Consider the following 13,607-nt stretch of genomic DNA (forward strand, 5'->3'; position numbering starts at 1 on the left):
TGTTCCATGTCTCTACCGCCCGATCTTTTCTGCGATCCCATCATGATCGTGCCTCACAAACAATCAGAACCCCTGAAACCTTAGCCCCCGACGACTCACAATCAAGGCCGGGAAGACACACACATGTGTCCCCTAGATCAGCCCGAGAAGAAGTGGAGGGTAGGCGCGGATGGTAGCCGAGCGGCGAAACGCCAGAATAAAGGGACTCGGATGGCGGCAATGTCGGAGGACTCGAAAACCCTAGTGGCTAAAGACATTTTTTTGCGGGTAAGTGGCCAGTTTTTGATCTATTCCTAATTATCTCCAATCATGACAATATAACAAACATAAAAAATAATAAAAGTTACATAAAAACACGTCAATTTCCATAATCGAAAGGGTACAACCGCAATCTATTACTTCGCCGCGCGGAATGCGAGTGTGTGACTAATTCCTGAAGTCTGCCGCTCCTTTCCTAACCCGCGTCGCTAATTCTCGTCGCGAACTTCTCGCCGGAGGAGCAGAGGAGCTCGCCAGAGAAGGCCATGGGGCCACCGCAGCCAGCCAAGGGCATCATCAGCATCGAGGCCTGCGCGCGGCCGATCGCCGTCGACCACCGCATCAGCCTCCCCTACTACTTCCGCATCGCGGGCACCCTCCTCCGCCAGGTCAAACCCTAACCATCTTTGAAATCTCTCGCTCGGAATTCCTACCGCCACTATAGATCTGGCCTTTTGGGGCTGAAATTTAACTTCTAGCTGTTCTTTCGCAATTCGCGGTAGTTTTCTTGTTCTGTTAACGCGCGGTGTGGTGAATTTGGTTTGTAGTACGTAATTAACGTCAGTGCTACCGTGTTTTTGTTCCAGACGGTGCTAAAATGTTGTGCTTTTATGTGGTGCGCAGGCCAAGATATATCGAGATGAGAAGAACATCCTCGACCTGTATGTCATCCTCCTGAGATATACGAGGTTGGCTGAACGTTGATTGATTCATCCTGATATTTGCTTCTTACTATTGTGATGATGATGATGATCAGTTAACATGTGACGTCTGACCGGCTGCAGCTTGCTGTGTGAGACCATCCCCAAGCACCGTGACTACCCCGTATTCAAGTTGAGGGAAGCAGAGTTCGTCAGAAACGCCAACTCCTCTGTAATTCCTCTTACGAGCTCAGTAACTACTGTGTTTATGTTATCAAACATTTAAAGTATTACTCCCTCCGTCCCATAATATAAGAACGTTTTTGACATCAGTTAGTGTCAAAAACGTTCTTATATTATGGGACGGAGGGAGTAGTTTTCATGATCACATAGCACATCTTGAGCCTTATTCACAGTTCCGATTGGTCATGTTGACTAATCCCCCCCCCCCCCCCCCCCCCCCCGCGCGCGCTTGTTTGTCTGATTGACTGTTTTGTTGTAGACACTCATTGATGTTGTCAATGAGCTTGAGTCTCTGAAGCTAGTTGTGAAGCGGCAGCTCGTTGAGCATAACAGAAGGGGTAGCCCGGAAGCTAATGGTCTGAATGGAACCCCTGCTGCAAGTTTAAGGACGGAGAAGCATCCTCGAACCACATATTCCACACAGGTAATATGGGATTGTGCAACATTTCGTAGTTTGCAATCATTTTGTGGAAAACGAGTTATGTACTGTCAGTTTGCCAGGTGTTCTTTCTGGCTATTCTTTCTCATTCCTTTCCTTCTCCAGCCATTTGTAGGTTCATTGCAAAAATTCTACCCAGATGGGAGGCATCACGTGGCATCATGGACAAGTATCCAAACTGATAGGCAGATCCGCAAACAGTATGTGTATCTTCTGTTCATATTTGTGTGTATGATATGCTGTGTTTCATTTGGCTGAAGTAAAAGTAGTGCCTGAGTGATTTCCAGATTGAACGGTTGTCCACCAATTATGAAAGAGGAAGGCTAGTTGACATGTTTGATAGCTAACCTAAACCACTCCGGTAACTTGATCAATTTCTTAAGCCAAAATGTTAGGTTTAAAGGGTACACTTCATAAGCAACACAGTAACTTAACCCAGATGATAAGTGCCACATGTGTGGCATGAAGCACTCCGGCCCTGACGTTTTTACAACTAAAGTTGCCATCGGAAAAAAAATGTAAAAAAAAACTGAAACTTGCCATCCGAAAAGAAAGTTGCCATCCTCGCGTCACTAAACTTGCCATAAAAAACGTTCGGAGTTGCCATGTGTTCGTGCCACACGTTTGGCACTTATCAGGGTCCTAACTTAATTATGGGACCTCATGCTTTCCTGCATTTGAGTCATGTCAATTATCAGTCTTTCTCTGACTAGTGGGTTGAATTAGGAGATTTCAGAGATCTAGCTCTGGTTTATGAGTTCTTTTTAATACAAGAACATAGTTTTTTCATGGTAGAGTTTAGTCGTGTTTATCAATTTGTCTGGCTGTCCTACAGTTGTATAAGTGGATATTTGAAGTTTGACACCACATTAATTGTTTCTGGTGATTGGTCATTCTACACTGTACACATTTCGGAGTTGTTAAGCAGAGAAACATCATTCCTCTAGCAAGGGGCAAAAGGTTGAATGTGAAGAGCCAACATCATTCCTCCAGAAATGCTGATGCATAGCAGAAGATTAAAGCGTGCTGATAATGTCAAGAGAGATCGGGGTAGACCAAACTTGACATGGGAGGAGTCCGTAAAGAGAGACCTGAAAGACTGGAATATCCATGTGCCAGAACTATGACTAAGTTTCGAGATCTTATAGGTTCCAACTCTAGCCTACCCCAATTTGTTTGGGACTGAAAGGATGAACTGCTGCTTCTCTTCTAGTTGCATGCATGTGACTTGATATTTTCATAGTCTCTGTTTGCTCCTTTATAAGATGCGCTTTTCTTTAGACCAAAAATTCCATTACTTCGCCTGACATCCGCAGTCATTAGTGTTATAGATTTGTTGTTGGAATACTTTTTATCGGTGTACTAAGCTAGACTCTTTTCACTTTCTGGCTAAATTATTCAGATTTGTAAATCTGCCTTTTCCAAAAGAAGAGACACTGGCTAGACATTCAATATTAGGGCCTAATGGGCTTCATGGACAATGGAATGGACCTGTTGCTGCAGTCAAGGCATGTTTTCTTTCGTTACATTTCCCCCAACATGTTTGCATGAGAATTTGATCATGGGCAACCATTATCTTACAAATTTGTTTCTGCTTAATGCAGGTCCAATATCCATGCAATCTTGAATTTACACAAAGTGATATGACAAGGTGAGATTTGAGATAGTTTCAGCATACTATCTCTAATAAAAATTCTGTTTTTTTGTTTCATTTTTTCTTACCTTGCGCAAAGTTTCTTTCAGTTTTAAAAATGGTGTGCTCTTTCTTTTTTTGAAAGCCGCCTTAAGGCCGCGCTTGGATTGGTTGTAATCAAATACAGAGGTGTATATTTTACACCTGTATCTTACCAGCTGCTTAGCAAATCTTGAACGGAAATAAAACGATGAGCTGAGACCCATATTCTTTGTGTATTTCAAAAGAACACGACGATCCAAACAGGGCCTCATTGGTCTTTCTACTCTGTTTGGGACCTGGAAGCCTATTGAGATTCATGTATGCATTGAACTATTTTGAGTGGAATCCACCGAACAAACATAAATAATTTAACTATCTCATTGCCTCCAAATTGTTTTAATTGTATGGACTAGATTTAGAAAGAAAGCGGGATTTGGCTAGATAAATTCAATGAAGCTAATACAAGATTTGAGTAGAAGAGAGATTAGAAGAGTGAACCAAACATATGTATAATTTATATGGAAATTAGTCTATGCTCAGTGTGACATTATCACTCTGTTGCTTCTGCAGTCTAGTGCCGGCTATGTTGAACCAAGATGGTCTGCATGGTCCCAGTACCACACATCCCGATAGCACTACAAAAGACAACGATGATATGCAATCTGTTCTATCTCTTGATGATGGTCGATGGTCTGCACCAGCAGAAGAATGCACCTCTACGCCTTCTGCTAGTCTGGAGGGAGAATTGTCCCAGTTGAATATCAGACAGCCTTCACCCCCGCCAATCCTGGCAGAAGTACATCCTGATCGCGCACCCCCAATTTCTCCATCAAGAGTTGCTGATCCAACACAAGGACTTGCTATATCAGAAACCGGTCGTTATCATAACTTGCATGTTGTAAGTTCAAATTACACCCGATTCCATTTGAAATGATATATTGCTCTGTATTTGTTTGTAACTTATGTATTCCTATACAGTTATCTTGACTGATGATTTCAACTTTGTTAGCCGGTGAAGTTGATGGAGTGTTTTCTAAGGGTTGCTGAGGCGAACACTAAAAGAAGTTTAGAAACTTGTGGGGTTCTTGCTGGTACCCTGGTATGTATGTTATTCCGGAAATGGGAACAGTTATTTTGCTCGACTACTGACATCACATTGTATTTTTCATGTAGAAAAAGAGAACTTTTCATATTACAACCTTAATAATTCCAAAGCAGAAATCTACATCTGATTCGGTAAGTTGTTCTTGTATCTTTCGCAGACTAGGTTGTTTACTGTATTAATACATAGCTTTCTTTTCTGACAGTGTGAAGCTACAAATGAAGAAGAACTATTTGAAGTTCAGGACAAGGGCTCACTATTCACCCTTGGTTGGATTCATGTAAGTTCAGTTTAAAGAATTTTATGCACCATTGATGCTGTTTGTTGTTTGCTCAAGCCAATAAGGTATATGTAATCTGTTAACAATATATTTAAAGATATATCAATTAATACGTTTTCTTTAGTTCTCTGTCTTCATAACTCATAACTGAAGAAACTCTGTTTAAAACCTTTGTTGTTACAAAGCTGGATACTATGCTATCAAACCCTTTTGCTTGAATTGGCGTGCCACTTTTATTTTGAGAATCTCGCTGATATGCTTACAACTGTCACCTTGAAATCGACATTTGTCCATGTAATTACGTGTATTACATGATTTAGATCCATGTTGCCTAATTGTGGACAATGCTTCATGCACTTCCCATACACAATGGAAGGTGGTGCGGTGCCACAAGGGCATCTTTCATAGTTGATAGGTGAAATCATGGTTTTGCAACTAGATCTGTATGTATTGCTTTCTTGCAATGTTGTGTTATGTTTTTGCAGCGGTAAAGCTGTTGCCTTGTGACCATGAGGTCACGGGTTTGAGTCCTGGAAACAGCCTCTTGCAGGAATTGTAGGGAAAGGCTGCGTATTACAGACCCAAAGCGGCCGGACCCTTCCCACTACGTGCACCGGGCTGCCCTTTGTGTTATGTTTTTGCACTAGGCCATGTCACCGAATCATGGACTTGATAGAATGTAACATCAACAAAATCTGTGTTGTTGAAAATGTGTAAATTCCTATTTAATATTGGTTCAAGGAGATTCATGGCACTCTCAGTTGTATCTCATGCAATATTTGTTTCAAAGATGGATGTGGTAACACATTGCTGTTTTAGTATTAGCCATCTGGATTCTACCAAATGGTAATAAGTAGATGCCATATGGCAATACGTGTTAGCATACCAAGTGTTACAGAAGTAATCCTAAAAAAAGTAAGTGTTACAGAAGTAGGCATAACTGCATAAGTACGGTACTCCATACCTAGCCATAGCTTGGTACTTGGGGATATTATTTATTTGTTGACTGGCTGACTGCTCACTTCTGTTGTCATAAAAAAGGTTGCTTTCGTCACTAATTGTCTGCTTTCCTTTCCAGACACATCCAACGCAGTCCTGTTTCCTGTCCTCTATTGACCTCCACAATCATTATTCGTACCAGGTAATGTTGGCAGACTGGACCTCTCAGTACCATTACCACTTATTTGGTGGGCAGTTCCATTATAGTATTTTTGTTGTTGCCCTCAACACTCGATGACGTGATTTGTCTCACAGTACAATCGTATGGATTCAGATAACGGAAACATGAAGAAATTAATTGTATATCAAGATTCTGTAACTCTACTTATTGATGAGATGCTATACAATATGAAGAATCTGGAATGCATATTTGCAAGCATATTTTTAGATCAATATTTAAAATGATATTTGTTTCATTTGTTAATCTTGCTTGTCCTATTGTTTCATTTGTATCATGTATTCGGATGCCTACTTTTCCCCCGTGTCCACAAGACAATTCCTTCTGTTTGTTTTTGACCCCTCTTAACTGTGTATCCAAAGATGCTTGACCCCTCTTAACTTCGGTAGAATAAATGTTTCCACTTGTAGTTACCCCCACTTGTATTTCGTACGTTCTAGGTAGTATCTATCATACCGGAGTGCATATACTCGTGGTATGCAGTATATAAGAATGTTTAGGTAGTATGTATACTACTCCCTCTATACATAAATATGAGGCGTTTTAGAGACTTGACACAACTCTCTAAAACATCTTATATTTATGTACAGAGGGAGTACTTTTTAGGTAGCATGTGCCATATTTTGGGCATACTCCTTTTTACATACAAATATGTACGTATTTCACAAATATAATGAAAATTATGGGCCCACTTGTAATTTTTTCAGATAACTCACTTTGGCATATATTAAATATAGTATACAAACATATAGTATATATACAACCACAAACCATATAGTGTACTCTGCATCATGATTTTCTACAATTCATTGGAGCAAATGTGTTTGACATTATTGCATCAACAGGTCATGCTACCTGAGGCAATTGCAATAGTTATGGCACCTACTGACACAAGAAAGTAAGTATTTAATTGTTTCTTATGTTCTGTCAACATCCTGTTTTGCGATCAGTCTTTCACTCTTTTTTTTGACTGTTGCTAATCAAAATCATATGGACTGGCATTGGCTTGTGGTGAACTTTAGGGTGTTTAGAGCATCTCTAGTAGATGCTCTAAATTTGATAGTCTATATATATCCCCATGTAGACTATGGTTTAAAAGGATTCCTCATGTATATCTCACAGCTCTCCAGCAGATAGTTTATATTCACATCCTCTATATTGTCTCCTATATTTCAATAATATTTTATAACTACCAATGCAACAACCTTTTCACCACCATACTAAGTTCCTGCTAATTAAGTACAAACATGATGTAACATCTTGATGCTGTGCAACCATTTTAATTTAAATAGTTGATACTACGTTCTAGTGTGCGTTGATAGCAAAATGTATCAGGCTAATCAATCAAAAGAGCACATGCACGTGTGCTGTACAGAGAGGAGAAATGAAGAAAAGCAGGCAGACTGATCAGTCAAGCCCATCTCCTGTTAACTTATCTTCTCAGCTTTTCCGAAACAATCATCTTCCTCAGACTCTCCTTCACTGTTGTCAGCGCCTATGAGACCCCCATGACTTCCTCTACCTATTCCCCTTCCTACTTCTGCTGCCGCCACAAATGTTGCCGCCACCGGCCGCGGCCATGGACACCCCCTGCCCTGTCCACTGTGATCTGAGCCGCCGCCTGCAGCACCGCCTCTGCTGCTCCTTCCCCCCGCTGCCAGCTTCCTCCCTTTCCATCCTCTTCAACTCCGCCGCACCCCGAGCCGCCGGCATCCTCCCCCCATCGCGTCCTGCTCCACCTCTGGATGGATCCACAATGATGGCGCTCGGTAGTGGCCTGATCCAGATCCATAGTGTGTGGCCGCGCCGGATCCACCACTACATCCAACATCACGCTCTCTTGAAAAAAAAAACCCTCTGCTACTCCGGAAGGTGGTAGGAGGAAGGGTTTGGGAGAGGCAGTTGCGATTTGGATGATGTGGAGGGATCGTCCAAGTTGGGAAGATCTACCATGATTTTTGGACAATGTTATGCGATAGACTTTCTGCTGGAGAGCGTTTTTACCTCCTGTGTGCTATTTTGGCTGTCGCCCACCATATTGACTGGCTGCTGAAGACGCTCTTCTCATTTCTATAGGACGGTTGCGAGATCTTGACTTAATAGGAATGATAGACTACTCATATCAACAAGGAATTTCTTCTTTTTCGGGAGCCATCTAGAAAGAACTCCAAAGTTAAGCGTGCTTGGTTTGGAGCGATTTGAGGATGGATGGCCGATTGGGAAGTTGGCCTCGGGTGCGCATGAGTGAGGACAAAGTGTGCAGAAAAGACTACTGTTGGCCTGTGAGGCCAGTCTAGATCCCGCCCAGGTGTAATGGCTAGGAACCAGTGGATGTGGCTTGGTATCAGAGCCGACCCTTGCAGTTACACGGGCATGTGCGCGTAGCCCGTTGGGGCACACTGCTTGGCACATGTGCTGGATTGGACGCAGTTACGTATGCCAAGAGGGAACGTTCCTAATGGTCCGACAAGGACGTCGGTTCCTTTGAGTGGGAGTGTATGTGTGATCCTGGCTTAATAGGAATGATAGACTAATATCAACAAGGAATTCCGTCTTTTTTGGTAGCCCATTCAGAAAGAACTCCAAAGTTAAGCGTGCTTGGCGTGGAGCGATTTGAGGATGGGTGTTTGACTGGGAAGTTGGTCTTGGGTGTGTATGAGTGAGGACAAAGGGCGCAGAAAAGTCTAGTGTTTGTCTTTGGGGCCAGCCTAGATCCCGCTAGGCGTAACGGGCGGAAACCGGTTGATGTGTCAGGGGCGTTACAACGGCGATTCGACCCGCAATATTGTATGGTGCCGAGTGTTGGCCGACTAAAAGGCGACATTCAATAGTTGGGTGTAGCGGAAATACGCATGGTGAGATGGATGTGTGGCCACACAAGAAAAGATCAGGTCCGGAATGATGATATACGTGATAGAGTTGGGGTAGCACCGATTGAAGAGAAGCTTGTTTAACATCGTCTGAGATGGTTTGGGCATATACAACGCAGCCTCCAGAACCTCCAATGCATAGCGGACGGTTAAAGTGTGCTGATAATGTCAAGAGAGGTCGGGGTAGACCAAACTTGAAATGGGAGGAGTCCTTAAAGAGAGATCTGAAGTACTGGAATATCACCAAAGAACTAGCCATGCACAGGGGTGCGTGGAAGTTAGCTATCCACATGCCAAAACCATTAGTTGGTTCAAGATCTTATGGGTTTCAGCTCAGGCCTACCCCAACTTGTTTGGGACTAAAGGCTTTGTTGTTGTTGCAGGTCGAATTATGCATACATTTGGCCTCTGATTTGTACCAAGTAGTTCAGTTTTCATGTGTTACTACCGACTACCGTATTATGTAGTATTTGCCAATATTTACCAATGACGAAACGAAATTAGAGTCCGCTAAAGTTTTATGCAACTTTCTTACTCGCCTCCTCAAAATTTCTAGTTACATTCCACTCTGCTTAAACTCTGCAACTCCAAAGATCATTAGCTAACAAGCTTTGATGACATGGTGCCCAGCTGGTTTATTATTATAGGCCTGACATGGCTGCAAAAGTGAATACAAACTCAGTCCGAGGTGTCACGGGTTTGAACTTTAGGGAGCATGTTAGACTAAAACCTAAGCATAATTGGCATATAATGAAGAAGGGTTTTGCCACCAAGCAAGCCAAGTCTTGCGTGTTGCATCAGAACACCAAGGACGCAAGGAGCCACCATATGCGATCTCTTTCCCTTCCTCTTTCCTATCTTTTTCTCCAGTCCGTCTGCCGTTGAATAGCACAACACTTTCTAGATCTCATACCACTTGAATCCTCAATGGAAATTACTGTCGTTGTTAGAGTACGTAATGGGCCTAATGGGCCCATTAGTCTCAGGGTTAATTAGAGATAAGGGTCGCTTGCTTAGGGGTCAAGTAAGCCTTGCTTGGGAGTCAAGTAAACCTCTCTATATAAAGAGAGGGGATGTATCAATCTAATGAAGCAAGAATTAAGAAGGAAATCCCTTCCCTCTTGCCCGGCCGTGGGCAGAAAGGCCCCCGGCCGGCCCTCTCGCGCCCTCCTTCTAGCAACACCATAACAATTTGGTATCAGATAGCTCAGTTCCGATCATGTCTTCGACGCCGCCCACCCCGTCGCTTCCGCTGCCAACTGTCACCACCGTGCCGCTGGCCATCTACACCGCGTCGCTGCCCTCCCCGTCTGCGCCGCTGGTCGCATCCTCCAGCGCCGCCACCGCACCACCGGCCGCCGCCTACACCTCGGAGGAGATCACCGGGGTCCTCAACGACCTCGTCACAGCCGTCCAGGGGATCCGACTGTACCTGGCCAGCCCCTATGGGCCGCCGCCGCCCCTCCCGTCGACCGCCGCCATCGGGCCGCCGGCCCTGCCGTGGTACTCGCCGCATCCAGGGGCCTCCGCGGCGTTCGCTGGGACGCTGCAGCCCCAGCTGCAGCAGCCGCCGCCGCCGCCCCGCAGTGGCCGCAGTGGCCGACGCCGGCTCCCGTCGTGCCTCCAGCGCCCATCGCCGCCCCCACGCCGCCGTGGCTGCTGTGGCAGCCGCCGCACCAGGCGGCCTTCCCCGTGCTCGCCGGGCCACTGCAGCAACCGCTGCAGCTGCCATCCATCGCCACCACCGCCCAACCCTGGCTGCAGTGGCAGCCGCCGCTCGTGGCGGCCTCCGCCGCGCCCGGCGCTCCGCCGCAGCAGCCGCTGCCACTGCCCGGTGCGCCACTGCAGCAGCCACTGCAGCTGCGGCAGCCACGACCGGTCAGCTCCGGCCCCGCATCGACCACGCCGGCGGGAGTCCCGCTCCACCAAGTCCAGTCCCCGTCGTCGCCGTCATCGCTTCCTTCTTGGATCGCTACCCTCCATGTGTCGGCGGCAGTGAGGCTGCAAGCTGCTGCGCGCAACCTCCTAGCGCGTCGGCGTGTGCGGGAGATGCGTGGTCTACAGGTGCCGCTCCTCCAAATTGCCCTTCGCTGCGCAGAGGACCTCGATCTCATCCGCTGCGTCGGGGATCTTGGGCATGCGGTTTCCCCCAAGGGCGGCGGGTCTACTGTTTTCCCCGCGGGCAGCGACCTCAAAGTCTGCGACATCGGCGGTTGGGGGGGGGGCGCACCCCTCCTCGTCATTCTCCATCACAAGCCCTCCACTCTTTTATGTGCGGTGCAGACCAACAGCCGTCCGGCAGGGAGAAGGCATGGTGTCACCGACAGCAGCGCACCGCATAGCACCACTGCATTCCGCCACCGGCCGCCGCGAGGGCGCCTCTGCTGGTCACTCTTGCGACCACTTCCAGGTGGTCATACACATGCACTCCTTTTGTCCAGGTGGTGTCCATGGGATCCAGGTGGCTGTACACGTGCACGTTCGACGTGCGGATGGTGTCCACTTTTTGTTAAGGGGTCCAAAATAAAGCGTCCCAGTCCATTTCAGGTTGAGAATAATAAAACAAGCCGAGATGTAAAAGGCTTGTTTTTAGGTGTTAGGTTTGTGTTGCGTCGAGTCATGGTTATAAGTTGGTTAGGCTGCAGCTCGAGGACAAGCTGCATGTCCAGGTGGGGTGTAGTGTTACATCTTGGTTAGGCCCATTAGTCTTGGGGTTAATTAGAGATAAGGGCCCCTTGCTTAGGGGTCAAGTAAGCCTTGCTTGGGAGTCAAGTAAACCTCTCTATATAAAGAGAGGAGATGTATCAATCTAATGAAGCAAGAATTAAGAAGGAAATCCCTTCCTTCTTGCCCGGCCGAGGGCAGAAAGGCCCCCGGCCGGCCCTCTCGCGCTTTCCTTGTAGCAGCCACATAACAGCCGTCATGACATGGCTCTGGCATCGATTTTGGGTGTGTCAGAGTTTCAGGTTTTCGAGCATCACAATCGCCTCTACCCCCCCTTAGAAATCCCCGAACAATCTTTGGGTGGAGTATCCCCGTTGCTGGCCCTGACCATGATGTAAGCCACTTCAGCATCTTCTGTTGTGCACATGTGTGGAGAATTGAAGCTTCCCAATTGTTTTACTTTTCTATTTGTCCATGTTGGCAACTTCCACTGCCAGCACATCTCCATTTCAGGATTTCAGGCTAGGTCAGTAAGGAGCAAGTGGTGATTTAGAAGATTTATGCAGATGGAGAAAACTGTTGGGAGCGCTCAATGTAAATTAATTTTTTAAGGGAAGTGGGAAATCCAGTATAATTCTCTCTTCACGTTCATAAAAATGTGCATCCTTCGCTCTTATCTCCATCTGAAATCTTATTATCCATAATTATACGAATGCTTTAGCCTATATATTTGCTCTGTTTACCGAACCCAAATCGATAGACTTTTGCTTGACTGCTTGCTATCTTATTGAGGATTATTTCTCTATGTTGTGCTATCCTTTTGTCTCCCTGATCTTGATAATATGATATATGATCTTGTTTATATGCTTTGTTTTGAACAGAAAACATGGTATATTTCATCTAACGGATCCGGGTGGTATTGGTGTGATCCATGATTGCCCGGAGAGAGGATTCCATCCACATAAAGCCCCTCTGGATGGCTCACCAATCTACGAGCATTGCTCTCACGTGTACATGAATGCTGATACAAAGTTTGATATGATTGACCTCCGAGAACAGTGAGAGGTATCAGTTTCATTCTGTCATAGTTTGGCGGCTGTACTTGCGGCAGTTGAGCAAATTGTCTGAGTTGAGCAAATTGTCTGCCTTGATTTCTCTAGTGCGCTGAAGAAATGCGGGGATACTGATTTAAGTGATTGTACATAGCTATTGTGTGTATAGAGATATCATTGGTACATCCGGGGAAATTGAGGATTTGCGGTGTAATTCACCCCCTTTACCTCTGGGGATATACACTTTTGAGATGAGATGTAAGTAATGGTCAATCTCATTTTATGCAAGGTTAATTGTAAAAGCATCATATGTTTTACTCCATTCCGAAATAAGTTGATCGCTATCTAAAAAAAGTTAGTTTTTATTATGCCCATTTTGTAATATTAATTTCACGCTTGTAATGCTGGAATTTTGTCACCTCTGTAAATTTTTACAACAAATTCATGGTGAACAGTTGCATTTTCTTTCCGGTTGTAATATGTACTTGGCTCCCGGGTTGCAATACAAGGGTATTCAATCAGATAAGAAGCGCTTTGCAAACCTCCAACAAACTGCAGAAGATTGTGCATCTGCAATACAGAAGCACTTCCAAACAAATTGCACAATCAGAAAATGAGCTAATATTCTTATATTTATAACAGTGCCAAAACGTCAGCCAAGAATAATCTCATAATCGCAATCATCCGTTAGGACATACTTCAATTAGTCACAGTGCCCAAAGTCAACAGTTTAAATTATAAAATATTGTGGCATAATTCTCTTTTCTCATCGGCATGACATAATCAAAGTTGGGCACAAAATATTTCAGAAAGTTTTTTGCTCCTTCGTGGACTCCTGAATACCATCAGACGAAAAGGCAACCTGAAAAGGATCTTCTTTTTAGCTATGTATAAGGTCATTTTGGTTCAGCATTTTCTCCAAGAAATATATATACTGGTATGTAAACTCAAACCAGGACAAGTCATAAATATAGACATTATACTCATAAAAGTACGGCCATCAAGAACAACAATTTAAGCATCTAGATTGACAAGAAAACACAACAAGATCAAGAAAAGGATACGTTCTATTTCTATGTTTCATCTCATAGCTCCTCGCCAGTGCCAAGAACGACGGCGGGCGAGCGAAGGAGTCAGGGCCACTTTATTCCGCACACCGACGCCTCCTCCGCCATGACGCCGGTGCAAAGGACACCAAACCTAGAA

The 13,607-nt window shown here is 45.0% G+C and overlaps 1 protein-coding gene across 4 annotated transcripts; it reads left to right on the forward strand.

Annotated features, from left to right (window-relative positions):
* Positions 1–374: 374 nt before the first annotated feature.
* LOC123069782 (AMSH-like ubiquitin thioesterase 3) lies at positions 375–12,769 on the forward strand. 4 transcript variants are annotated; one of them, XM_044492723.1, is made up of 15 exons: positions 375–647; positions 883–947; positions 1,044–1,131; positions 1,402–1,566; positions 1,687–1,781; positions 2,984–3,089; positions 3,186–3,232; positions 3,827–4,154; positions 4,266–4,355; positions 4,430–4,492; positions 4,564–4,638; positions 5,717–5,779; positions 6,661–6,713; positions 12,231–12,414; positions 12,510–12,769. In XM_044492723.1, exons 1-14 carry the CDS (start codon positions 525–527, stop codon positions 12,409–12,411), a joined length of 1,542 nt encoding a protein of 513 aa, XP_044348658.1. In that variant the 5' UTR covers positions 375–524; the 3' UTR covers positions 12,412–12,414; positions 12,510–12,769. The 4 variants fall into 4 exon arrangements, with proteins under 4 accessions (XP_044348658.1, XP_044348659.1, XP_044348657.1 ...); XM_044492724.1 differs by lacking the exons at positions 12,231–12,414; positions 12,510–12,769 and adding exons at positions 11,644–11,743; positions 11,847–12,204; XM_044492722.1 differs by having other exon boundaries at positions 12,231–12,769.
* The last annotated feature ends 838 nt before the right edge of the window (positions 12,770–13,607 follow it).

Source organism: Triticum aestivum, chromosome 3B (genome assembly GCF_018294505.1).
Source record: "Triticum aestivum cultivar Chinese Spring chromosome 3B, IWGSC CS RefSeq v2.1, whole genome shotgun sequence".
Taxonomy (NCBI): domain Eukaryota; kingdom Viridiplantae; phylum Streptophyta; class Magnoliopsida; order Poales; family Poaceae; genus Triticum; species Triticum aestivum.

What these genes read in the sequence shown, in the direction of transcription:
- LOC123069782 (XM_044492721.1), top strand. Translation starts at nt 525, where the DNA reads ATGGGGCCACCGCAGCCAGCCAAGGGCATCATCAGCATCGAGGCCTGC. An exon ending in TCAGAAACGCCAACTCCTCT is followed by an intron (nt 1,132 to 1,401) that starts GTAATTCCTCTT and finishes GTTTTGTTGTAG; the next exon opens with ACACTCATTGATGTTGTCAA. An exon ending in GTTATCATAACTTGCATGTT is followed by an intron (nt 4,155 to 4,265) that starts GTAAGTTCAAAT and finishes CAACTTTGTTAG; the next exon opens with CCGGTGAAGTTGATGGAGTG.